The following is a 26,384-nucleotide window of genomic DNA, read 5'->3' as shown; positions in this document are numbered from 1 at the left end:
CCCCACCCTGGATGGAAGCTTCACCCAGAGCAAGGGTAGCCCCATCTCCTGCGTACTTGGGTGGTGGCTGGAAGAGCATCCCTGTGTCTATGGGTGGATGCTGGCCTTCAGCCTCATCTCTCTGGGGGTCTTCCTGGAGCCCCTCCCTGCCATGGTGCAGTTAGAGATGCCATAGGGCAGTTTTCCCTCAGGCCTGCAGTTACTACTGGCATAGGGACATCTCCAACCCACCATGCCAGCACCATCCCTGGGATCTTTGTGGGTGGGCTGAGGGTGATATACCCCTGCAGCATTCCCCAAAAGGGTCCAGTCTGCTTTCTAGCAGTGGGGACCCTTTGAGAGTGTCCATAAACCCTTCAAAATCAATGAGACTGAAGAAGAACTCCTGAGAACAGCTCCTGATCCCCTCTGGCTGCTGTTGCCCTGGGACACCCCACACAGCCACCCCCCATCTCCCTGTGTCACCATGTCCAACCTAGCACGCCCTTGGCAGCAGCCCAAGTTGGCTGGCACATGGCACTGCTGACTAGGCTTCAAACGGGGCAGCTGTGTCCATAAACAGCCTGGCATGGACCCTCAGACAGCCAGGCCTCCCCCAGGGGAGTGATCACTGCCAGCTGACAGGGACAGAGGGCATGGCCAGGCAAGGCCACAGGCATTGCATGCTGCCATGCCAGCAGGACAAACACTGACACAGCCAGAGCCATACCTGTGGATGTGTCCCCCTGATCAGTGTCACAGGGAGCAGGAACTCCTCCACAAGGACATTAGTTTTGTGTTAAACAGCCAAGGATGGAGGTGTCTGTGTCCTCCATCCAGGCTCAGCAGGGAGTTCGAGGCCCTGGTGTTACTGGTGTTAGTGGCATTAGCTGGAACATTGCTCCTGGATAGGGTGCAAGGGACATCTGCTCTTCCCCACTGGCCAGGAGCGCTCCCAGCAGGGCAATGGAGATGGAGGTGTCCCATCCTCTGCCTCTGCGCAGGAGCCCCTTGGCATTCCGTGTCTTGAGGAGAGCCCATCCCTGGAACTAGGCCGTGCTGGTGGAGCCAGAGACAATTCCAGCCTGCAGAAGAGATGTAACTTCCCCAGATCTGCTACCTTCTCCCAGCAGAGAAACCATCTTCCATCATAAACTCAGAGAAGAGGCAAAACCTGAATAAGGACTCCACCAAATCCAAGAGATTGGGTCCAAGCAGGTCTGATGGGCCCCTTGGAGGTCTCTGGCCCAGCACAGTGGGACAGAGCCTCCTTTTCAGCTGGTTTCTTTGGGAACTTGACCTGGGGTGGGGAAGCCTGTTGTGGTCTGGTCCAGCCTGTTCCTGGGGCTGGGGCTGATGCAGCTGGTGTGCATCTCCAGTGTGCAAGTTGCTCTCTGGAGGAACTGCAAGAAGTTTTCCTGAACAGAAGCCTCTGAGATGGAAAGACAGAACTCCTGACCCAGTGAACGGTTAAGACAACTGCGCCGGAGCCGGGCCAGCTCCTCACGGATTTGACGGTTCAGCAGCCCGTAGAAGAAAGGATTAATGGCAAAGGAGGAGTAGGCAATCCAGGTGACCACCATCTCCCCGTGCCCACCGCCCATGGTGTCAACAGTGACAGAGGAGTGCAAGTGGAAAGCAAAGAAAGGCAGCCAGCAGCACAAGAACTGTCCCACAATGAGGACCAAGGTGAGAATGGCCTTGTTGCTTCCCAGAAGGCGATCTGGGATCAGCCTGGGCAGCATAAGGATCCTGGCAGTGAGGATGGTCATTTGGCTGGTGATGGAGTCACATCGGTGTCTGGGTGCAACTGCCTGTGCTGGCACAGGCGCCTGCTGCAGGGACACGGTCCGGGCCACGCGGTAGATGCTGGAGTAGACAGCGAGGATAATGATGGTGGGCAGAATAAAGCAGGTGATGCTGAAGAGGATCACGAAAACCTTCTTGTGGGCCCCAGGGCTCCAGTAGACTGTGCAGCGGCTGGCGCTGGTGGCCCCATTGCCATGAGGCCATACCACTAGTGCCAAGACAGTGATGAGAACAGACTTGACCCAGATGAAAATCACTCCAGCCACTGCCAGCCTGATGGTCATCTTGACCTCATACCTCAAGGGGTGGACAATGTAGTAGTACCGCTCCACGCTGATGATAGAGATGGTGAGAATGGAGGCGCTGATGAAGCAGATATTCAGGAATATCACGGCCTTGCACTCAGCAATGCTGTAGATCACCCAGTTGAAACAGGAGGAGCTGGAGATGATCCCCAGGGGCATGAGGAAAATGGCTGAGAGCAGATTGACCACACAGAGGTGGCAGACAAAGATGAACTTCCTGAAAAGGGGCGTTTTGAGGATAATGACCATCACCACAATATTGGCCACCAGGGCTGTGAAGGTGAGCAGGATCATGCAGAAGAGGCCCACCACCTCCTGGAAAACGGAGTGCTTGGGGATAGAGAGCAGCTCAAGGCTGTCCGTGGTGTTTGACACTCTCCGGCTTGCCATTCCCCCCCAGGGTTAAGCCAGCAGCTCTGGTGCCTGGGCAGCAAGGTCTCTTCTCCTGTGTCCCAGAGAGGGTAATCCCACCACAAACATGGCTGCTACCTTCTCCTTGCCTGTTGGGATCAGGAGCAGGATGTGAAGGGAAACAACCAAAATGAAGAAGAGCCACAAAGAAACAGAGAGACAACCAGCACACTTCTAACGTGCTGGAAGAGGGAGGGGTAGCCATGAAGTCATAGCACCCTGCCTGTCGCGGAGCTGGTACCCTGGCTGTCCCCAGCCTGGCCATTGCTAGATCCTGTGGGCACCCATGCTAGGCTGACACCCCGTCCCCCCTCTCCAATGGCATCAGTATGTCCCAAGGAGAGACAGTACAACGTGCCTGTCCCAACCCTCTTGCTCTGGCCACAGGGGACCCCAGGTAGGTGGGATTCAGCGCACCTTTGCTCCTGGGGAGATGGGTGATGCTCCTCTCCTCACTGGGGTCCTGCTTGCTGGTGTTGCTCCTGCAGCAGAACCGGGGCTGCTGCCCTGTGTGAGGCCACGCTCCCCCTTCCCGTCACCCACTCGTCATCCTGTTTGCCCGCAGCCCGCCAGCTGCGGATGGCACCAGCTGTCACTCCCAGCGCTGCCTGCACTGCCTGCACCCGTGGCAGTCCCACGGGGACAGCTGCTGGGTCCTAGCAGCCGGCAGGGGCTCAGGAAGGGGGGATCGGGGTTCCTGACCCCTGTGAATCGCCACCCACTCTACCAGGCCTAGTCCTTCCATAGGAACAGTTCAGCCCTCAAGTCCCTAGGGCTCAATGGACAGAGCTACAGGCAGGTCTGCAGCAAATCATCTCCACTGGCACATGGATGATCATGGGGCATCAGGGTGACACAGGAAGAGTTGCGCTTGCCTGGTAGCCTGAGCACCGGGACATGTGCTTAAGGAGGACACACGAGCACAGAGAACAGCCTGGCACAAGCACCAGGCTGGGGCAGGACAGCAGGCATGGCATTAGGCATGGCACTAGAGAGAGGGCAGGCACTCACCCCCAGGATGGATGGATGGATTCCTCCATGCCCAGGCAGGGCAGCAGATCTTGCTCATCCTCTGTAGCTCTGATGCCACAAGGTGCACATGAGCTCTGTGCCTTGCTAAGGTGACAAGAACAGCTGGCTCTCAAAGACACCAGCTTTCATCTGAAGGCTTCAGCCCCTCCAGAGCCACCCATGCCATCCCTTCAGGGACCCACTGACACCCTTCCCTACAGCACACCCACCTTGCTGGGCAGGAAAGTGAGAGCACCACTCAGTGCAAGGCACAGTGCTTTTATTCAGTCAAAGCAAGCTCAGTCCCCATGCCAGCCTGTCCCCATGCCAAGCCCTGTGGAGGTGGGCGGAGCCCCGGCTGCTCTGCCCTGGAGGGAGCCAAGCTGAAGAGTCAAGGAAGAATTTTGCAACTTCACCCAGAGCCCCTAAGACAAAGACAAACCTCCTAGCCACGGCGACCTGTCCGGAGACCCACAAGCCCCCTCGGGATTTTATATAGATCTGTTACAATTGATTGGTTCTGTACCCTTTTCCTCCCACCCTGGTGTCCCATAAAAACCCCTGGGTTTCCTCTGGTCGGCAGAGGTTCCTCGTCCCTGGATCCCCTTCGCTGGTACCATTCCAATAAAGTACCACCTGCGGAAATTCCATACGAGACCTCTCTCTCTCTCACCATGGCCGGCTAAAAGAGGGGCTAACTCACAAGGGCATGAGCTAAGAGCACTGAGCTGAAATCACTGAAAGCTGAAATCACTGAGCTGAAAAATCACTGCTCTGCCCGATGCTGAGAAGCCCCTCTACCAGCTGACAAGTGCCCTGACCCCCCAAGGAGCTGTTTCTAGTGAGACATCCTTTGGGGTGGCTGTGGCTCTCTGGGTCCCAAGCGGCGGACCCCATCCACCAGCTGGGATAAAGCCCCAGGTGGGGTAGCCAGAGAGTCCAGATCACTGTGCTCTGGGCTGATGGGTGTCACCACTTGGTGCTGGGACAGGGCTGTGGTGCTCCCAGCACCCTCAGAAGCGGAGCTGGACAAGGTAGCGGATCCGGCACTGGCTTTCCTGGTAGATGAGGTACTCGCTCTGGTTGAAGGAGGAGTCCTTGTAGGCGGGCATAGGGATGGGCTTGCCCTGGGACACCAGCACCTTCTTGCCATCCAGCAGCACCTCCTTATCCTGTGCAGGATCTGGGCCAGAAGACACCCCATCAATCAAGCCTGAGATCTGGGTGTCTCCCCCTCTGCCCTGTGCCCACCACAGCCCCACAGCCACCCCTGGCGCACCTCTCCTGCCCCAGGCTCACCTGGCTCTGTCCGGCCACAGGCCAGGACACTGTCATAGCCAGCAGGTGGCTGACACAATGTGGGGTCATCACAGGTGATGCGGTAGGGCTTGCCCAGAGCCACCTCCGTCAGGAACATGATGCCAACTTTCTTAGATGTACAGCCCACTGCCATGGGAGGAAGGGATAGGGATGATAGCACTATCCCTGGTATTCCCATCTGGTTGTGCTGGAACACTGGGACCAACTGCCATGGCAGGGAAGGGGCTTGGCAAGCCCACAGCTGCCTGGCAGGGGGTATGCAAAGGCAGCCAGGCTCACACAGACCCTGTGGGCATCACAAGCAGCCAAGCCCACCCCAAGACCCTCACCATAGGAGGCTGATTTTCTGTTCTCGGAGGCGAAGTAGATGCCCTTGCCCACGCGCCCACCCGAGTGAGGCATGATGCGCAGCCCACTCTTCAGGATGGCCGCCACCACCGCCACTTTGGTGCCATGCCAAAGCAGGCGCCGGTGCTCCAGGAGGTCATGGGCCTTGAAACGCTCATCCTGCAGAGATGCAGAGCTAAGGACTGTCCACAGAGGGACACATGGTTGCCCAGGGGTGAAGGACTGCCACCCACCTCCCAGCCCAGCCCCAATGCCCGGCTGGAGGGGCAGGAGACTGGGTGCCGGTTTGGCCCTGGCCAGCTGAGCTGAATTCCCTCTTGGATGGAGAAGCCCTAAAGCAATCCTAGAGTGCAACCATGGGACTCCCACTGTGACATAGGGAGAATCACCTCGTCCTCACCTCACCATCTCGGGCCACCTGCCAGATGTTGAGGATGTGGAGTTGGTGACCAGTCTGTGTCACATAGGTTTGGATCAGCTGCCAAAGGAGAGGGAAAAAAGCTGTGTCACTCCAGGCAGCCATCTCAGCAATGCCCACGGTCCCCCTGGGACAGTAGGAACACTTCACGTGCCCTCAGGCCTAACACAATTGCTTCCCATTATGGGACACTGTGGAACAAGCAGCACCTGGTATTCCTGGGAAGCTGGGTCCAGCAGGGAGAGCTGGCAGCAGAGCAGGGCGTAATCCTGATCCAGTGGATGGGGAACTTTTTTCTCCTCGTCCTCCTCCTTCATTTTCTGTGCCTGCAGGCTCTGTGCCACCTCAATGTCAGCCAGCACCTGGCAGGAACAGAGCAGGGAGATCCTCACCGCTAGTGCTGGCACTGTGCCAGGGAACCAGGGCAAGCCCAGACTCCTGCCAGCAGCTCCGGCCCCACCGGGAAGGGATGCCACACACTGTGTGTTCTGGCATCTCACCAACAGCATGTCCTTCTTGGCACGCAGCAGGTCAGAGGAGTCAATGGGGGGTGGCCGTGCCCGTCCAAAGTTGTGTGGGATGATGGTGTAGAAGCGTGAGGAGAGCTCCTCCAGGCGAGCGGCCTGGGGGGGCTGCTCCCTCAGCACTGCCTCCAGCTCTTCCAGTGCCTCAAAACCCCTCGCAATCTGCTGCTTGCTCAGCTTACCCAGAGGCATCTTCTTCACATCTGCAGGGGAGGGCAAGGTGAACCCATCCACCCCGCTTGCTCTACAGCTACTTCCAAGAACCTCCACTATCACCACGGGCAAGTGTGGGCACCCAGCATGGGGTGTCCACAGTCCCATCAGGTGCCAGGGTATCAGAGGGGATGCTCTAAAATCCATCAGCACCTCTGCTCTGTTCACCTCCCCGCCTGCACCCCCCAGACTGAGCCCATGCCACCCATCAACCCATCACCTCCTACCAATATTCATGGTCTGCATGGCATCTTGGAACATGTCACTGCTGAAGATGAGGGACACCAGGTCCTGTGTGGCTCTGTCCAAGGTGCAGGGCAGCACTCGCTGCTTGCAGACCTTGCCTCCATCCACGGCATCCACCTGCAGACACCCCACAACAGCTGCAAGCCTGCAAGAGGCTGTGGGAGCATGGCACCAGGGCTGCCCGCCTCTGCGAGGAAAGCCTGGTCCTGGGGCAGCAGAGCAATGCGCAGGTGCTGCCTCCACTTTCCATGGCCAATGCCACCCAGAAGGTCATGTTTCTAATTCAGGATGCCCTCCCACTCCATTTCAACCCATTAGCCCCAAATCTCTGCCTGCAAGCTGTTTCAGCATGCACCCAGACCCCTCTCAAAACTCATCCCATCCTGCTGACTCTCTTGGATGTCCTGGTGTTCAACGGGCCCAGAATGCAATGAGGACCATCCCACCATGGTGACAACCTGGGTGCCCAGAGTACTCACTTTGAGGGCAACTTCCACCTCCTGCCCAGCCCCTGGCTGCACCTCAATGAGCGTGTACTTCCCTGGATGGGCAATGAAATTCTCCCTTGTTGACCAGCTGTTCTTGGTCTTCTCCCGAAACTTCTTCTCAAAGTCCTTCTTGGCAGCTTCCAGAGAGGCGCAGGCCATGAGCTTGGACTGGCCTGCCTCTCCCTGGTAGTGGACAGCAGTGGTTAGGACCTCCCCTGCATCCCTGCTCCACCAGCCCCATGCTGGTGGAAGCAAGCAGGAACAAGGGGGGCTGTGATAGCAGGTTTGTGGGAGAGTGAGCAGGAATGTGCTGAACCACCAGCTCAGGAAGACACCCCAGGACTCTTTGCTGGGCTGTCACACTCACATTCACTGCAGAGACAGGTGCCACATGCCCCAGACATGCCCCAGAAAGGCTGACTATGTTGTGTGGGGATAAGTCCTTGAAGCCTGCCCCATTAAAGTGCAGGACACTTGGGTGCTTGCTTTGGGGCCAAGGACCACCAGGGTTTTTTGGGGTTCCGAAGGCAGGGTGGGGACAGCTGAGGTGCAGGAGATGAGTGATGCCCAGGTGGACTCACCACGCGGCCCCAGCGGCTCCAGACACTGTAGGAACCACCCTGCTCAAGGAGCTGGATGATGTAGAATTTGTTGTTGTTGGCGCTGATGTTGGTCTGGTTCAGGGTGCAGTCATAGTCCTCATAGACCTACAGTGAGTGACACGGCCTGAGCTGGCACCTGGGAGCGTTTGGTGAAGGAGAGGGTGCAGAATTGTCCCAGTAGGAACACATGGGCATCTGCAAGGAAAATTGGGGCTGATCCTGTATCAACAGGGCAGGGGCTGCTCTGAGACTCCCCCAAGCCTCCCACCCCTGACCCTCTGAGTACCTCAGCCCTGCTCTCACCCGGGCATCCAGGGCTGTGCTCAGGGGGCACAGCTCATCAATTTTGGTGGGGTGTTTCTCCTTGGGAGCAGTTTTCAGAATTGCCAAGGTGGAGCTCCAGGTGTCATCCTTGTCTTCTACTTTGGGTTTCTTTTCCCTGCTGTCTGGTTGCTTTGAGGGAGAAGCTCGGTGCTTGGAAGCCATGATTGAGCCCCCCCGCTGCCACGGGGCCAGCCCAGCCTTAATCCTCCAGAAAAATCCTTGGAGACAGCAGAGGGAGAAGTGAGAGATGCCAAGCTGCCCTTCCTGGAATGTCCGGTGGGCTGTGCCTTGCTTTCCCTGTGCCTTCAGCCTACAGCAGGGCTGGAGGAGGGGATGGCACCTCTGCTCATAAACTGTCTGAGTCTTGTCCCTGTGTTCAGGGTGGGTGCAAGAGCCTCTACGCACCCTTCAGCCCTTGACGGACCTCAGCTTTGTAGGGGGGCAAAGCCAAGGGTGGGGCACAGGGGGGCTTAGCTGCTTCATGAGAGGTGGGGGGCCTGCCGGACCCCCCCTCTCCTCACTAGGGACCCCCAATCCACAGCAGTGTGTCCCCAAGGCTCACCCAGCTCTGTGCCCCCAGGGATATGCGAGAGGGGAAACAATGCAACGACACGCCCCAGATATGCAATGCCATCCCCCTAGTCCCTCTCAAGACCAGTGAAATGCTTTGATTTGGGCAGGAGAGGGGCTTGGACAGCCCGTGTCTGCTATGCCCCCTGACATTCTCAGCTGAAGAGGGGGTGCTGTGGGCAGCAAAGAGAACAGAGGTACAGGCAGCAGTCCTACCTGCTCCGGCTGGCCAGGGCTGCCTGCCGAGGAGCTGCCGAGAGCCTTCAGGCAAGTTGGGCAGCCTCCCCAGAGGACAAACTTTTTCCTTAGGCACCACCCACGGATGACAGTGGAAACAGCTGACACACCACTGAGTAGCGCATGCACCCTTGCACTGCCTGTCTGTCTGTACTGCCTGCACTGCCTGTCTGTCTGTACTGCCTGTCTGTACTGCCTGCACTGCCTGTCTGTCTGTGCTGCCTGCACTGCCTGTCTGTCTGTGCTGCCTGCACTGCCTGTGCTGCCTGCACTGCCTGTCTGTGCTGCCTGCACTGCCTGTCTGTCTGCACTGCCTGTCTGTGCTGCCTGCACTGCCTGTCTGTCTGTACTGCCTGTCTGTGCTGCCTGCACTGCCTGTCTGTCTATACTGCCTGTCTGTACTGCCTGTCTGTACTGCCTGCACTGCCTGTCTGTCTGTACTGCCTGTCTGTACTGCCTGTCTGTGCTGCCTGCACTGCCTGTGCTGCCTGCACTGCCTGTCTGTGCTGCCTGCACTGCCTGTCTGTGCTGCCTGCACTGCCTGTCTGTCTGTACTGCCTGCACTGCCTGTCTGTCTGTACTGCCTGTCTGTACTGCCTGCACTGCCTGTCTGTCTGTGCTGCCTGCACTGCCTGTCTGTCTGTACTGCCTGTCTGTGCTGCCTGCACTGCCTGTCTGTCTGTACTGCCTGTCTGTACTGCCTGCACTGCCTGTGCTGCCTGCACTGCCTGTCTGTGCTGCCTGCACTGCCTGCACTGCCTGTGCTGCCTGCACTGCCTGTGCTGCCTGCACTGCCTGTCTGTGCTGCCTGCACTGCCTGCCTGTCTGTACTGCCTGTCTGCACTGCCTGTCTGTGCTGCCTGCACTGCCTGTGCTGCCTGCACTGCCTGTCTGTGCTGCCTGCACTGTCTGTCTGTACTACCTGTCTGTACTGCCTGTCTGTACTGCCTGTCAGTACTGCCTGTCTGTACTGCCTGTCTGTCTGTACTGCCTGCCTGCTTGCACTGCCTGCCTTTGCTGCTTGACTGCACTGCCTGTATGCCTGTACTGCCTGATTGCTCTGTACTGCCTGCTCTGCCAAGCAGTCCCTGGATGAAGTGTGACCCTGACACCACCCTGCCCTCCAGCCAGCCCCACTCCACCATGCTCTGAGACTAACAAATAATAAAAACTGAAAAACTTTAAGATGGCACCATTTTGTGTGTTAAATATCTTTTCTTGGGTCCCAAGGAAATATGCAGGGCTAAGGACCAGGCACTGAGGAGGACCTGACTGCATTTGAATGTGGTTTGAAGGGTTCTCAGCAACCTCCGCCTGCTCCTGGCCAGCACCTACTGTGCTCCAATGGCTGCGGGTCCAGGCAGGAGTAGTGCAGGAGCAGAGACTGGTGCTAGTATCATGGGAACGAGGCAGAGGTGCCCTTTGTGCTGGGAACATGGAGAGGACAACACTGCTGGGGCCAAATCTTGCTGGCTCTGCAGCTCCTGGGCTTGGCCATATGAGCCCAAGCAGTGCAGGCGGGGGTACAGTCCCATGTCCTCCCTTGGGGGCAGAAGTGACTCACTTTTAACTGAGGCAGATGCTCCCTAAAGGGGTGGTAGGCCATGAAAACTGTTTAGCTGTTAACAGGGGGGAAGGAGCTGGGATTCTTCACTCTGTAGAAGACTCCAGGGGAAACTTAGACCCCTTCCGGTGCCTCAGGGGGCTCCAGGTCCCATCGTGGCACGGGACACAGGACTTTGGATAGGGGACGTAGTGACAGGACAAGGGATAACAGCTTTAAATTGACAGCATGAAGAAGAAACGCACTGTGGCGAGGCGCTTGGACACGTTTCACAGAGCAGTTGCGCCTGCCCCATCCCTGGAAGTATCCAAAGTCAAGCTGGACGGGGCTCTGAGCTTCCCAGTCCCATAAGTGGAGGAGGCTGGACGGCGGAACCCCTAATGGCGGCGGCCCCTCTAACTACATTTCCCGGCGTGCCGCACGGCCGCCGCGCCCGCGCCCCGCCTGGAAGCTTCCAGTCGGGGCGCGAGGTGGCTACTGGGTAGAAGACGGGCGGTCCCTTAGGCGCCATTTTGTAGCAAGGCAGCGAGAGGGGCTGTGCGGGCGTCCTTGGCGTGTGGTATCGGATTGTGCCGTGCCGGGTGCCTGCGGATCCTGGGCGGCGGCATGGGCTCGGACAAGCGGTGAGCGGCGGCGGGAGGGCGAGGGGAGACGGGAGGAGGCGGGCAGTGGTGGGGGTCGCGGCGGGCGCTTCACGCTCTAAGCTCGGCCCGCTGTGCCCCGCAGGGTGAGCAGAACGGAGCGGAGCGGCCGCTACGGCTCCATCGTGGAGAGGGAGGACCGCGATGAGCGGGAGTCCCGCAGCCGGCGGAGGGATGACTACAAGAGGTCCAGTGAGGAGCGCCGCGGTGACCGCTATGATGACTACCGCGACTACGACAGTAGAGACTACGACAGCCGAGACTACGATAGCCGCGATAGCCGAGACTGCCGCGACTACGACAGTCGGGACTACGATAGTCGAGACAGCCGGGTCTGCCGAGACTACGACAGTCGCGACAGCCGCGATTGCCGAGACTACGACAGCCGAGATTGCCGCGACTACGACAGCCGGGACAGCCGAGACTACGATTGCCGGGACTACGATAGTCGGGATTGCCGAGACTACGACAGTCGCGATAGCCGGGACTACGATAGAAACTACGACAGCCGCGATTACGATAGCCCCGAGGTGAGCGGGGTCGGGGGGCCAGGGCCGGCACTCCGGGCTCTGCGGGGCGGAGGGCACCGGGAGCGGGTTTGATCGCGGAGCGCTGCCCGAGGCCGTGGGGACCAGCCCCGGGCCGGCGGCTGGTGTCCGTGTCGCCGTCCGTTCGTGTGGCACTTTGGGGACACACGCTGCAGGTAATCGCGGTGGCTAATCCTGGGCGCTGGCTTCCAGAGGGAGCGGGAGCGCAGGAACAGCGATAAATCAGAGGACGGGTACCATTCCGATGGCGACTACGGCGAGCACGACTACAGGAACGATATTAACGATGAAAAAGAGAGCAAGACCATCATGTTGCGTGGGCTCCCCATCACGGTTACGGAGAACGATGTGAGTAGCTGGGCAGGGCCGTGCCGGAGCGGCTGCTGCCATTTTGTTGAGCGCTGCATCATGGTGGCCCCTCTCCAGCGCTGTCGCGCTGCCATTTTGAGTCCTGAAAGCATTTTAAAACTCCCAGTGTTAAGTAATAGAGGTCAGTTCAATGTTAATCAGTCCCTTTCAAACGGAATGAGCCGTAAATACTCGGTTTTTTACGCATATTAGGATGCGTTCCCTAAGAGTGGATTTTAAAGTGCCTGCTCTTTGCTGCTTTTCCGTATAGGAGGGAAAAGGCAGATTTTTTTTGCTGCTTCGCCCAACTACAGGGAGGGGGGCGGGGGACAGAGACAAAGAGGTGGCAATCACCAGTTTTTCTGGTCTTTCTCGAGGCCAGAACTTGTGACTGATGGGGTCACACACAGCCGCCGAGCACAGCCCCGCACAAAGCTGCTTTGTGTGGGCACAGCTGTGGGAGTCAAAATGGCTGCTGCCGAGCTGAGGGAGCAAGGACCGACGAGCTTGGTGCTTGCTTGTCTAACTTGTTTAATAAAAAAGGTGTTAAAGCTTTAAGAATTTTTTTTTTAATTTATGGTAATTATTTAGGGTTTTTTTTTTTCCTTGCTGGGTTATTTTGGTTCCCAAGCTGTAAGCCCACAACTGTTATTTGACGGGCAAAAGCTGAGCTGTCCCAGTTTGTTTTCAGTCAAGACTCCGCCTCTGCCTCTGATGTGTATATTCCTAGTGCAGAGAATACATTTACACCGTTTCTACAATGGAGATTTTTTTCCTTGGCTTTTTCATTGACTGCTTGTTACCCTCCTGATATTGAGGGTTCTTAATCACCATATAATGATCTCGTATTTTCATGAGTGTTTGAAATCAAGTGTAGGTTCTTGCATAAAAATGAGACAGCCCAGTCAGACATTACACAGAACACTTTAGACCAGTTATTTTTTCTGAGATAGTGATGTAGCTCTACAGTTGTGTAATAACTGTAGCATAATTTATATGAATGTTTAATTCTGAACTCAGGGCGTAGACAATGCATCTTGGAACGTAGAGTTGAATTCTTAAGTTAACATCACTTCTGGTTATGTACAATTTTAATTTTTTTCCTACATATTTCGTAAGAAAAATTTGCTTGCTTATCTGATACTATTTCCAGTCAGCATATAAACAGGTAGCTTTAGATAAGTTTTGATTCTGCTGAGCAGCCCTCTCGCATGTAATGTGGTTTGAATTCTGTGAAAGCTGCTGAAAAACCTTGTGCCCTCTGCTCTAAAATTAAAATATTTGTTAGTGTTTGTTTTTCCTCCAGGCCTCTGCACAGTGCCTGAGGTTGCCTGTGCCACAGCAGCTTTGTTACAGCTGAAAAACTGTAATAAAACTCTTGTTTTTTTAGGTTGTTTTTTTTTTTTTTTCTTTTTTTTGATGACATGTTCTTCACAAATCTTCTTTATCCTGAAAAGCTGATGAGGGTCAGTTAGAGGGTAAGACTTTAGCATGAGGTTTAGGAATACATTCATCATGGAGCCTTGCAGTGTAGGCTTCTTTTTTTTCATTGCTAGGAGCAAAGGGTATTTAGACATGCAGGGAGAGGGATGCGAGCACTTTTAAAAAACTTGGAGTCATGCACAGTCTTTGCCAAATACTGTCCAAATAATCTGAAAACACATGATCATAGGGATTCAGATTCTGAATGATTCAGTGTCCTGAGTGAGGATTACATTTGGTTTAGCTTGTAGCAGAAGATTATGGACTTTGATGCTCATCAGTCCTCTATTGGGTTCTCAGTAAAATTTTTCTTTGTCTCTGAGATAGTGTTGAAAATGTTGTTTTGTGTATATGTTGGAGGATACTGCAAGGTAGGTTATTTCTGTGACTTCTGTTTCTTCTGTAAAAATTTCATCTGTTGAATCAAAATCTCCTGCAGATTCGTGAGCTTATTGAGTCCTTTGAAGGTCCTCAGCCTGCAGACGTGAGGCTGATGAAAAGAAAGACAGGTGAGAGCTCTTAATCCAGTTTTTGACATCACCTTCCTCTTCCCCAGCCCAAAAGAGTATCCAGAATTGTCCCCAAACTGCAAGCACATGCAATAAAAAAAAAGGTTTGCCATGGCTAAGGAATGTGGCTTTTTGGAAGACTTAGATAGCTGGTCAACATGTTAAAAGAAGTCTGTCTACAGGGGGTTTTGTTAACAGGTATTGGTAAGTAATAATAGTATGAACCCGTTTAATAGTATGTAGTGTGTTGCATGGTTACCCTTAAACATGGATTCAAATCAAGTGAAATGTAGCCAGTTAAGGCAGCTTGGTTCCTTGCCATGGCAAAATAACGAGCAGATCCCAGCAGTTGGCGTCGCATTTGTAAAGCTGCTTTGTCATGAAGTAATGAAGCAGTTGGAGAGAGATTCACCTGTTTTAAAGGAACTGACTAACACAAGTATCCCGTCTATATCTGAATGCTGTCTCTAGGTGTAAGCCGTGGTTTCGCCTTCGTGGAGTTTTATCACTTTCAAGATGCTACCAGCTGGATGGAAGCCAATCAGGTTGCTTCACTCACCAAGTCTAGATATTCCTGAAAATGGAACAAGTCTGTACAGTTTAACAAAAAAAAAAAAAAAAAAAGAAGGTGGAAGGAGTGGTTTGTTCCGTAACAGTGATTTAAAGAATAAAAGCTTTGTATATATTAAAATTTGTAACATATAAGGTAAAATTAGGAGAGAATGTTGTACTTTGGTTAAAGGTGCCGTTGTTTTAAATTACTTGGTTTCCATTTAATTGGCTTAGGAAGATTTGGCTGGTAGTTGTTGGAAAATCCTAGTGTATTTCCACTTGATGCTTTGTTCTCTGTTGTCAGAGAAAGCACCACATCTCTGTGTTACGTTGGTGTTAACCCTGAAAGAGAAGTGTCAGTTCTTAGCAATAATCTGTTACCCTGGTTAAAGAGGGGGAACTGGCTCTTCTGGAGGAAAAAGCACATTCATTTCAATTAAGTCAGCAGAGAGTGAGATCTCACACCTGCTAGGCTCTGTATTTTGGCTTTTTTGTTACTATGACTTGATAAGGAGCCAAAATGCAGTAAGAATCCTCTGGTTTGTTTTCTCATGAGATTTTCCTGTAGCACTGCAAACAGTTTCACTTGCTTTCACTATTTACTTGATTAGTCATAACCTATTTTAACAACAGAACTTAAAATATTCTCAAAGTGAGCAGAGTGCATCAAACCACTGATTCTTCTTGCACCTGAATATTTGATGCAATGGCCCTGTGACAGCATTATGACTGTTTATCTGCTCTGTTCATGTTATAATAAAGAAATGGCACCATAATGGGATTCATGGCAGTTCCAGCAGATGGAAGTTGTCATATGCCTTGTGCTGGGATAGCATTTCATATGTCCCACACCAAGGGTGAGTTCCCCAGCCAGAGAGCAGCTTTTGAATTCTGTTTTCCTGATATGCTGCTCAGTAGGGCAGGTGGCTGCAGGGAAAAGACTTAATACCAAGAAATTATTGCTGAACGTATTTTCAGAAATAGATTTTTTTTAATATATACAAAGCTGTATTGATGCATCATTTATTGAAATATACTCAAATTCACTCCAGTAACCAGCCACCTTAGTAGTAGGGAAAACATAGCCTGTCCCCAGCAGCCGGGTTGCTGACTGTTAGATGACAGAATGATGTATTGCAACTATGCCAGCAGCCTTGTTTCTATGTGTGCACATCCAGTGAGTGCTGGGCCCTCCAACCCTCCCTCCTGCCGGTAGGAGCAATGGCTTTGCCCTGTTTAGTCGTGCAGAATGTGAGAGCCTTATTCATGCTACGTGCTAGATCTATGTCAGACCACCCTGTTACCAGAAAAGCCACTGGTCCTGACACTGGTAGAAAGCCAGCCTGCTATAAAAATGGTTCTGCCATTGCAGTGTCTGGGGTGTGGCCTCTAATAGCACTTCCTCACATGTGCTTCCACCTGTTTGACCAAAATATGTTGATAGCCGTGTTTTGGAAGGCCATTCTGCATACCCACGCTTGGCAAAGCGTGAGGCTGAGAGTCAGGGCTTCTTAGTAGTTGTAAATTCCTAGCTCCTCTGAAGTCAGAGTGAGAGGACATGCTGAAAGCATTATGAACTTTTCCTACCCTTGGAGAAGCTTCACGTGCAATCTAGTTACTCATTTTGGAGAGCTCCTGCCTGAATGAAGAACACAAACCTGTTGTGCAGGCTTCCAATTGAACTGATGCAGTAGTCAAATGAAACCACTCTTGAGTTAATGTTTCGGTTGATGGCACTTGTAATCCAGCCTTCAAGAAGTCTAAGCAGGGTCCCTTTGGGAGGAATTACTGTATTTTCAAGGGGATACTTCTGAAGTGTGCTTGGAAAAGTAAATCCAAATATGGTTAAAAGATGTGGGGTGTTTGGAGTAGGGGACGAAGTGAAGCAGTTACCTAAGGACATGTTTAAAAAGTCGGTCAGTGCTATGCCAGAAGTGAATAGAAATTTGGGGGCAAAGAGACTCCTAAAAATGTGTTAATATGAATGCAGCAGATCAGGATTCTGTCTCCTTCGAGACACTTTCTGGTTCCATGTCAGCGTTTAGTGTTTGGCAGCTTTTTCTACACTCCCTGATTCTGTTTATCTTTGCTCCACATCCCATTCTCTTACTGCCCTCGTCCTCCTCTCTGCAGGATTGGATGGGCAGGGTGTAGGTGGCGGTGGTTGTCCTCCACATCCTCCCCATATGTTGTCCATTTAATTCAGGAGCACTGATTCCTCCGAAGGGTGCTCTGCCATGGGAAAATGGACATGTGTGTCTTGATACAGGAATAATTGAAACCACTTTTTTTGCAGAAAAAGCTGGTGATTCAAGGGAAGCAGATTGCAATGCACTACAGCAACCCAAGGCCTAAATTTGAGGACTGGCTGTGCAACAAGGTACAACACATGTTTCTGTGGGAGAGTTTGTCTTGCTCTAGAGTCCTCCACTTGCTCAGTGGTTTGAAGAAAGTGACACCTGAATTAAACCTGTTTCTGCTGCCCATAAAGTTAAATTGTTCCCCAGCACGTGTTCCCTTCTAACACTGCTTTTTATAGTAGTGACTGTGCCTGGGATTGTAAGCTAAAGACTACACAGTTAAAATAACTGATTTGAGATGACTAGGGAGAAAGTAGCTGGGATGTTCTGAAAAGCAGCTGTGGTAGAGATAAAGGTGGCTTTTGATGTTCTGGATTATTCTGGTGGGTTTAGCTTTGTTGTGTTACTTTGTGTGAATGTCTGGGTTTTGTTAGTGTACAGCAAATGCAGCATTGCTAAAATTACCTAAGTTCTTTCTGGCTTCTCTTGTTTGTTACAGTGCTGCCTTTACAACTTCAGAAGGAGGCTAAAATGCTTCCGCTGTGGAGCGGACAAATTCGGTACGTTACTGTGATCTCTTTTATGTTCAGTTTTCTGGGAAACTTTCTGGCCTTTGTAGGAACCAGAGTTCCGTGTAGGTTCTAGACTAGCTTATGAAATGCTGAGCTTGAAGTGAATGAGCCATATCCTGACTGGAATATTTTCTCTTCATACAAAGATTCAGAACAGGAGGTACCACCTGGAGCAGCAGAAGCCGTTCAGTCTGTGGATTATTACTGTGATAGTAAGTGATCTTTGACTCTGGAATATGAAATGTAAACACACATACTAAAAATCCTTTCTGTATCTCAGCCTACTGGCTGAAGGACTTGAAAGACCCTGCAAAGCCATTGTGTACACTACTGATGTTACGCTTTTTCTCCTCAGCCATCATTCTCCGAAACATTGCTCCTCACACAGTAGTGGAATCCATCATGACTGCCTTGTCTCCATATGCATCTCTGGCAGTCAATAATATTCGTCTTATCAAAGACAAGCAGACTCAGCAGAACAGAGGCTTTGCATTTGTGCAGCTGTCTTCTGCCATGGTGAGGAACTTACTGGTGCTCCAGAGAGAAATAGCTGGTTAACGTCCTTCTCTCCCTGCAGCACTTAGAGTCCTGAGCTGTCTGAAGGACTGGCCTCCTTCAGGGAGTGTTGATGGACACAATGTGTCAAAGCTGATGATATGTAGCTGCAGTTTGAAATGTGGTGGGATGTTGGGAGCACATTGAAAAGCTATTTTTGTAGCAGAGTTCTGTTCTGAATTACAGCCTAGCTTCGTGCTTGGATTGCAGAAGTACTGGTGCGGGATCATGCTTCGTTAACGGATTCTAAGATCTGGGGCATACAGTGTGGGAACAGGTGCACAGAATTAGGCTTCTTCCACCTTGAGAACAGAGGAGGACACAGATGTTGCTCTTCTCAACAGCATCCAGTGGGAGGGTGGAAGGACAGCAGAAACATACTCTCAAGGATATATAAGGATAGGACAATAGGCAGTAACCATAAATTGAAACACAGGAAATTGCAGAGGTACAAGAGAAGCCTCCTAAGTTTCAGGGAGGTCATATGCTGGCATGGGGTCTCTGAAGGGCAGTGAATCTCTGTTCCTGGATATGGATATGGCACTGAGGGATGTGGCACGGTGGTGGACTTGGTGGTGCTGGGTTAACCATTGAACTCGATGATTTTAAAGGTCCTTTCCAACCTAAATGATTCATGGAGTCTGTACATCAAACTCGAGCAGCAGTGTGATCTGTTTGGACCAGCTTTAGTCAGAGAAAAGCAGGTGGTTGGATTAAAAACAGGTGGCTAATCTCAGTTTTTGCTGATGTTTGATTTGGAGTAATTTGTGTCTTAATAAAGCTAAGATTTTGGAATTTAATACATAGTGACCCAGGAAATGCTCAGTATTTTCACATGGGCTGTTAAGGGTGTCACTGTGCTCTTCTGCATGTGTTTAATATGGGGAGATGGAGGTTTTTTTACATCTTTAGCTCTTTTCAGCAGCTCTACGTGAAAAGGTGGAGTTTGGGGAACTTCTGAATCCCCCTCTGTAAACTGCCTTTCATAATAACAAGTTTTTTTTGTTGTAGGATGCTTCTCAACTGCTACAGATTTTACAAAGTCTTCAGCCACCATTAAAAATTGATGGCAAAACAATTGGTGTTGACTTTGCAAAGAGTGCCAGAAAGTGAGTTGTGATAACAATCAATTGCATTTTTGGTTTTTGCTTCTTTTTATTCACACCCCCACCCCTTCTCTCTATATTGGATGGTTTCTTCTTGTCACCCAGGCTTTTATTAAGCTTATTCTAACTCCAAAGTTTTGCTTCCCGTAAGTGACTTGTAATGCATGCATTCTGCTCTTCACTGCCTACCAGGGGTGTGTAAGCAGTGTTCCCCACTGTTCCCCACACCCATTTCCATTCCTCTGAAGATAACACTGTAACTACTTGTGTGCACAGCACCTTTGTTTCCTTGGAGACCTCCTGACTTGTTACTGACTCTACCACAAGGAACCTGAAATTCCTTTACCAGTAGTGCTTTGGCTCATTCATTACATTCCGAATGTTTTATAACTGCCAAGAAATCCATGTGTGAGGGCAGACTCCACCTCCTTGCACAGGGAGACACTTCAGTAAAAAGCTGTACTTACTCAGGTGCCTGGTTTTGTGATTGCAGAGATCTGCTTCTCCCAGACGGTAACAGAGTCAGCGCCTTCTCTGTGGCAAGTACAGCCATTGCTGCAGCTCAGTGGTCATCCACTCAGGTATGATCTGGAGACGTACTCCTAGTCCTGCTTTCCAGAAAATGAAAATGTAAACCATGTAATTGCCCCACTGGCCACGTGCTTGGTTGAGCTGTCGAATGGCAGATCCAGCCATCACATGTCTGGTCCACAACCAATTTGAAGCCTAAACAGTAGGATGCTTGAAATTATTTAATAAAGTAGTTTACCTGTCCCTGACAAAAATTACTTTCTTGAATTTCAGCCACAGACTGGAGAGGGCAGCACCCTTGACTACAGCTATCTGCAGTCAGGGCAGGATGGATACTCACAATATGCTCAGGTTAGTAGAGATGGTGCTCTAACCAGTAGGTTGTCATAATTTGGATATGCAGATTACTCACCTTGTGTTGTCGTTCATTTCCCTTTACAGTATTCCCAGGATTATCAGCAGTACTACCAAAATCAAGGAGGAGTGTTGGACACAGACACAGCTACCATATCAGGTAGTGCTTCCAACATCTCAGAAGCAGTTGTTTGTAATGATAATTTTGCAGTAGTGTTTTGCCTGAGCTTTTATGTTATTCTGCTGTGCAAAAGAAGACTTGGCTCATTTTGCTCTCAGGATGTCTGAAGGAGGATGCATTACTAGAGAACTGTAACGGATTTGTTGAAGTGGAAGCTCTTGTGCAAGATGAGAGGAAGGCCTCTGTTTCAGACTATTGGCAAAGGTCTTGAATTTATGATAGCAGTGTAAGCAATTCTAGTAAATGTTCAGCACTGACAGCTGTAGAGGCCAGGAATTGCTGACTTTGGGTGCAGAATATTTCCTCCTGAAAAGGAAACTATTCCATGTCTGGGTAGAGATACCCACTGTGTATCTATCTCCTTTTGAACGCTTCTTGCCTTGTTCAGCTGCTGGAGCTGGAATTATAGCTGAAACTATAAACAAAGTAATTTTAGCCCTAGGATACACTACTGTTTTACAAATTAGTTTGCTTATGCATTGCTGCTCTTTTTTGGCAGGAGCTCCAGTCACTACAACGACAGCTGCAGTTGTGTCCCAGAGTCCTCAGCTGTATAATCAACAGACAAACTCACCTGACTCTCCGGTAATTACAGCACTGATGAGTCCTTGCTTTCAAACGTTGGGATATGTGGCTTATCTGTAGCCTTTGCTTTTTAAAGTGGGTGGTACAGCAAAGCTTCTGAGTGTCCGTGGCTTAGTCATAGTGCTTGTGGTCATAAGTCACCTGCCATTTCTTCTCTGGGATGGTTTTGTTCTTTGCTAAAGGTGAGTGCCAAGCATGCTGGTGAGGAGGAGTTAGCTGTCGTATGCGTAGGGTGCGCTGCTCACGCCTTGGCTCGCTGTCCTTGTTTTCTTGGTGACAGATTTTCTAATTGAGGTTTGTGGTTTGGGTTTTTTTCAGACACAATCAGCACCACCTACCACTAGTACTCAGGCACAGGCGGCTCCTCCAACTGGCGTAGTGCCTGGAACCAAGTATGGTAAGTGCTCGGAGCTGCTCTTGGGGACAAGTTTTGTCACTGTAGCAATAAAACTCAGCTTTGGCCAAGTGCTCCATCACCGTGTCATGGTGAAGCTGCCCCTGGAGAGCGTTGGCTGCTCGGGTGATTAAGAGCCCTTTACAGATGTGTCTGCCGTCGTGGCTGCTATAGTCTCCGAGTTTTACCTGAAATGTAGAAAGATACCTGTCTGAATTCGTCTGGAACGACCATGTCCCACGCTTTAATTTTTTTACAGCTGTCCCTGATACTTCCACCTACCAATATGATGAATCTTCAGGATATTATTATGATCCTATAACAGGGCTCTACTATGATCCTAATTCCCAGGTAAACACAAGTTCTTCCCACATGTCTTAACTGTTAAGGTCCATTAGTTTCCTCTCTCTCATCATACGAGTGACATTTGAAGTGCACAACATACCAAATTTGCAGATAACTCAGCAGTGTGTGTAGGGCTGGGACTTGATTTCCCTCTGGTATAGCCCTGCATTTTTCTCTCCTTCTCCTTAATTTTCCTCCACATTTGGCCCATATAGGATTAGCACTTGTCACAGCCACTGTAACGAGCTATTTCGTTATGGAGTGCCCAGCAAAGTGCACCCAGCTCTGGGCTCTGGTGGGTCATCTCTTGGGAGAAGCAAAAGATTCTCCATAGTGCTGTTGGGCAGAACGGCCTGTGTTTGGGGACAGAGGCTTCAGCCACTTCCTGCCTTTCGACTCCTCTGTGGAGTCTGCAAAACTGGTTTGGATTCTACAAAACGGCTTCCCGTGTGGTGCAGTAGTGTGAATCAGCTTGCTTGGGTTCTCCCGTGGACACTGAGCTCGTGTGAGGTGTTTAACTGTCTGCCTCTCCTTCCCTCTGGCAGTATTACTACAATGCCTTAACCCAGCAGTACCTGTACTGGGATGGCGAAAAGGAGACCTACATGCCTGCAGCAGAAGGTGTCACGTACCAACAGACAGCTACCACAACCACTACCAAAGAAGTGAAAGAAAAGAAAGAGAAGCCTAAAAGTAAAACAGCCCAACAGGTAAAAGTCAGAATGGGATCATAACTGGGATAGTCTTCCCTGTGGAACACGATAATATTTCTCCTTTTTCATTACAAAGGAAATCCTAGGTTGTTCAGTGGGGTGCATGCCTTCAATTTGCAGGCATTGTGGGGGGGCTGAGGAGAGGTGGAGTTGGCAAGGTTTCAGTGCAGAAATAAGCTCTGCATAGGAGTGCTTATGGAATCCTGCCAGGATCAGTGGGAGTATAACTGAGCCATCACTTAGAGGATTAGCTTGATAAGGAGGGGTTTGTACAGTAAAAGCAGCAAGCTGTGTTATCTTTGAACGCTGGATACAGGGAAACAGCTGCACTACATCCAGTGTCCCGTGGTTTAAAAATAAAATGTAGTGGGTTGACTTGTTCTGAAACTGCATGGGAGATTGAATGGGTGTCATAAGAGATTGATAGCTTTGAGAGGAGTTGTGTGAGCAAACCACTGTGCATTTCAGATTGCTAAAGACATGGAGCGCTGGGCAAAGAGTTTGAACAAGCAGAAAGAGAACTTCAAAAATAGCTTCCAGCCACTGAGTACCAGGGAGGAGGAGCGGAAGGAGTCAGCAGCTGCAGATGCAGGCTTTGCCCTCTTTGAGAAAAAGGTGAAGGTGATGGCAGTGGTGTGTGGTGGGGGTCGTGTGAGAGAGCTCCGTGCTCATGACATTCTTGTCTCATCCAGGGAGCTCTGTCTGAGCGACAGCAGATCTTGCCAGAGGTGTTGAAAAACGGGGATGATGAAAATCCACTAAAGGTGAGTATGGTAGAGGACCTTTAGCCAATACTTGCTTTCAAACCTGGATTTCTATGGCATTACCTGTAAAAAGTGGTGCTTATGATTGCAGGGTGTGGTGCAAGTGCAGTTGTCTGGGTGACAGAGATACACTGAGGACAGCTGCGATTCTTTTTAGCCATGAAAAAGTTTTGAGGTTTCTACATAGATTGTACTTAGAAATATTGTTTGGCTAATGGGAATTGTCTTGCAGCCACTGTGGTATGTATTTCTTTTGAGTTGCAGTACAGTACTGAAAAAGTGTGGGCCCAGTACTTAATAGAGCAGGGACCCTTGTAACAGAGGTGGCAGAGAGGGCTGAAATACTAAATACCTTTGTTTCAGTCTTCATTGCCAAGGCCAGCTCTTAGAAATCCTGATCCAGAGGAGCATGAGAAAAAGAACTAGTGCTATGAGAGTGATTGGGCACTGGAACAGGTTTCCTAAGAGAAACTGTGGAGTCTCGTTTCCTAGAGATGCTCGAAGGTCATCAGGACACAGTCCTGAGTGGTGTGTTCTAGGGGCAGACCCTGCTTAAGCAGGCAGCTTGGATAACCTCCAGTGGTCCCGTCCAACCTCAGCCATTCTGTGATTTCATCCTTCGTAATGGGAGCATGCTGTTCCTCCTGGGGATACACATCTGTAGCCTTTGTTCCCTCTTTGTGCTCTCTGAACTGTGGTACTGTTGCACTCCCCTTAATGCTGTCTTTCCTGTACAGCGTGGCCTTGTGGCTGCCTACAGTGGTGACAGTGATAATGATGAGGACTTACTGGAAAGAATGGAGAATGAGGAGGAGAAGCTCACTGACTGGAAGAAGATGGCTTGTCTGCTGTGTAGAAGGCAGTTCCCAAACAAAGATGCTCTGATTCGGCACCAGCAGCTGTCCGACTTGCACAAGGTAGTTACACTACGTGGTGAGGAAAATACTGAGTTGTCATAATTCAGTGTGTAAACCAAAGCCACAAGGCTTGATGCTGTTTGGGAAACTGTTTCTCTTAAAGCAAAAATTGGTGGGTGGAATGTTGCTCTCCCAAAAGTCAGCTACTTCATTTAAGAAGAGCTGTTGGGCATTTCATGTTGTTAAAGTGAATATCTCTTCTTGTTTCAGCAAAACATGGATATCTATAGGAGATCAAAGCTTTCCGAGCAGGAACTTGAAGCCTTGGAGCTGCGTGAGAGAGAGGTCAGTGCTGAGATGAGCAGATGAGTAGCTAATGGAAAACCTGTGCAGGTGATCTGTTGAGCTGTCCTTATCCTTACACACGTCACTCAAGATAATCCTTGTAAGCCAACCCCTTTTCCAGTCAAGGTTCAGAGCTGCCCTGTTAGATGGAGAGGTGTCCCATATCCCACAGATACGGCTTAGCATGGAAGGCTCATTACATTCTAGCTCAGGGCCACCAGGCTAGGACTAGAAACCTGCAAGTGTCTTCTGCCCCAGTGCTGGTTCAGGTGGTGCTCCAGGGACTTGGGTTTTGGGCTGTGCTCTTGGTGGTGTTAGTATTAGTGGGCTGCAGTCTACAGCATTCTTCAGTAACAGGCATTATTCATCTGGCTCCCATAGCTCAAAGCAGAAAAAAATGTCTTGAAATCCATGCTGACTGTAGTTGCTTTATGCAGATGAAATACAGAGACAGAGCAGCTGAGAGGCGGGAAAAGTACGGCATCCCCGAGCCCCCGGAGCCCAAGCGCAAGAAGGTCTACGATGCAGGCACAGTGTACGTATCCGAAAGCTCCTCAGCAGCTGCCTCAGTGCACCATGAGCAGTGTGGGTCACTTGTTAACTCATCTCTTCTTCCCTCAGAAATTACGAGCAGCCCACCAAAGATGGCCTTGACAACAGTAATATAGGGAACAAGATGCTGCAGGCCATGGGCTGGAGGGAAGGTTCAGGCTTGGGAAGAAAATGCCAGGGCATCACAGCACCCATTGAGGTAAGTAAAGAGAGGTGTCTCCTTGAGGAGGTTTTATGCCTTTGTTTTTTTTCTTGTTTAACCAGAAGCACTTGCTGCTGAAGAGTTCTGAAGGAATAAACTGCCAGCCACTGCAAAGCTGCCTTTTAATGTTGGCTTCTGCTCATGTTTGTCCAGTGCTGAAGTAGAGGCAGGGCTGTGCCTTCCTCCCTTTGGCACTTGACTCCTGAGGCACTGTGGCCCCACTACCCCAGGAAGGGCTGCCCTCCCTCCAGTCGTTGCCTTTGCTGCCCTTGCCTGTTCTCCAGCTTGTGCTGTTAGGAACTGTTCTGTGCAGTTGGAGTGGGGCCAGAGTAGCACAAAGCATGAGGATGGGGTATTACGTGTACTCCAGTTTCTTAGTGTCCATGGTGGTACTTAGGGCTGTGGAGATCCCCATAGGAGCTTGGGAAGCTGGCTGGATTGGTGGGAATTTTGGTGGTGCCCTCACAGTGGTCTGGCCACTCGCTGCAGAGCTGAAGTGTGTCTGTTCCCTTGCAGGCCCAAGTACGAATGAGAGGAGCTGGCCTGGGAGCCAAGGGCAGCTCCTATGGCGTGTCCACGGCAGATTCATACAAAGATGCAGTGCGGAAAGCCATGTTCGCTCGCTTCACGGAGATGGAGTAACCCCTCTGACTGCAGAGCACTTCTTGTTAGCAAGAATTGACTGTTAAACTCCGTAGCCTTGGTGACCTGGCTGTATCCTGGTTTTGGTTTAGACTTGACCATTTCATTCCCTCGGACGTTGTTCCCTGCTCGGCATGTAACAAACGCTTCCATGAGCAGATTGTTTGAACTGACTCGACTTCATGCTGGAGAGCTCCTGGTTAGACCAAAGGAGATGGCTGATCTTTGTACGGTCGTGTATATAGTGTAATGTATTCTGTGTTTTAGCGTGTTGTCCAGGTGCCTCTCCTGCCCTCTGGAGCAGCAGCAGGACCTGTTAGCTGTGCTTTCAAACTGTCTCTGCTCTCCTTTTGTTGTATTGTCTGTCTGGGTTTTTTTGGAGAATTTTCCTGTACATTTTGTATGATACATCTTTGTATAGACTTTTTGAAGACTTTGATTCTAGCTGCCAATTTGGCTCATTTCCAAATGAAATACATCCAAAAATTACCCTATTTCTGTTTGTCGGTGGGTGAATGAAGAATTAAGTTGCCAATGCTACTTGTCCTTTCTGTGATTCTGCTTCTTCCTTCATGAAGACTTCATCCTGGAGTCTTTGTTCCGTGCAGCTCTCCACTCGCCTCCCTCCTTACATCCCTGTGCTGTACCTTGATCTCAGCTTCTTTCTCACAGTCCCAGCCTGGATGGTGGCTGGTGGAGCATCAGATCTCTCTGTAGCCCTCCCTGCCATCACCATAAGAGCAGGAGAGCAGCAGCAGCAGCAGCAGTGTCTGACCTTGCCCAGGAGCCCTGGATGTCCTGCTGGCCCTTTGGTGGGCAGGGAGGGGGGTGACAGCTGTGGCACCTCTGGGAAGGCTCGTGTGCTCCACTTTGGCTTCTTGTGGCCTGCCTCGATGCTGTGGAGGGAATTGCAGCAGGCTGGGTGATGGGAAGACGC

At 51.0% G+C, this 26,384-nt stretch overlaps 3 protein-coding genes across 3 annotated transcripts; 1 reads left to right on the top strand and 2 right to left on the bottom strand.

The window, feature by feature from the left end:
- Positions 1–5: 5 nt before the first annotated feature.
- Positions 6–3,039, bottom strand: LOC136366010 (probable G-protein coupled receptor). Its single transcript, XM_066326787.1, has 2 exons — positions 2,922–3,039; positions 6–2,593 (listed from the first exon to the last, which is right to left on the bottom strand). The coding sequence occupies exon 2, from the start codon at positions 2,481–2,483 to the stop codon at positions 1,254–1,256; it is 1,230 nt and encodes a 409-aa protein (XP_066182884.1). The 5' UTR covers positions 2,484–2,593; positions 2,922–3,039; the 3' UTR covers positions 6–1,253.
- A 1,277-nt stretch (positions 3,040–4,316) lies between these two features.
- Positions 4,317–8,892, bottom strand: PARP3 (poly(ADP-ribose) polymerase family member 3). Its single transcript, XM_066326786.1, has 11 exons — positions 8,785–8,892; positions 7,978–8,216; positions 7,654–7,779; positions 7,064–7,255; positions 6,566–6,701; positions 6,102–6,328; positions 5,811–5,963; positions 5,584–5,661; positions 5,165–5,342; positions 4,815–4,961; positions 4,317–4,698 (listed from the first exon to the last, which is right to left on the bottom strand). Exons 2-11 carry the CDS (start codon positions 8,158–8,160, stop codon positions 4,529–4,531), a joined length of 1,590 nt encoding a protein of 529 aa, XP_066182883.1. The 5' UTR covers positions 8,161–8,216; positions 8,785–8,892; the 3' UTR covers positions 4,317–4,528.
- A 1,942-nt stretch (positions 8,893–10,834) lies between these two features.
- RBM5 (RNA binding motif protein 5) lies at positions 10,835–25,941 on the top strand. Its single transcript, XM_066326785.1, has 24 exons — positions 10,835–10,992; positions 11,096–11,540; positions 11,751–11,906; positions 13,828–13,897; positions 14,369–14,442; positions 16,746–16,829; positions 17,249–17,309; positions 17,468–17,533; positions 17,677–17,837; positions 18,888–18,985; positions 19,476–19,563; positions 19,787–19,864; positions 19,955–20,027; positions 20,548–20,633; positions 20,952–21,030; positions 21,287–21,378; positions 21,918–22,082; positions 22,554–22,700; positions 22,778–22,849; positions 23,587–23,766; positions 23,977–24,051; positions 24,489–24,586; positions 24,673–24,802; positions 25,322–25,941. The coding sequence occupies exons 1-24, from the start codon at positions 10,976–10,978 to the stop codon at positions 25,445–25,447; spliced, it is 2,721 nt and encodes a 906-aa protein (XP_066182882.1). The 5' UTR covers positions 10,835–10,975; the 3' UTR covers positions 25,448–25,941.
- The last annotated feature ends 443 nt before the right edge of the window (positions 25,942–26,384 follow it).

Source organism: Sylvia atricapilla, chromosome 11 (assembly GCF_009819655.1).
Source record: "Sylvia atricapilla isolate bSylAtr1 chromosome 11, bSylAtr1.pri, whole genome shotgun sequence".
NCBI classification, from domain to species: Eukaryota; Metazoa; Chordata; class Aves; order Passeriformes; family Sylviidae; genus Sylvia; species Sylvia atricapilla.
Note: the sequence above shows the minus strand (reverse complement) of the source record. Positions and strands in the feature narration are given on the sequence as shown.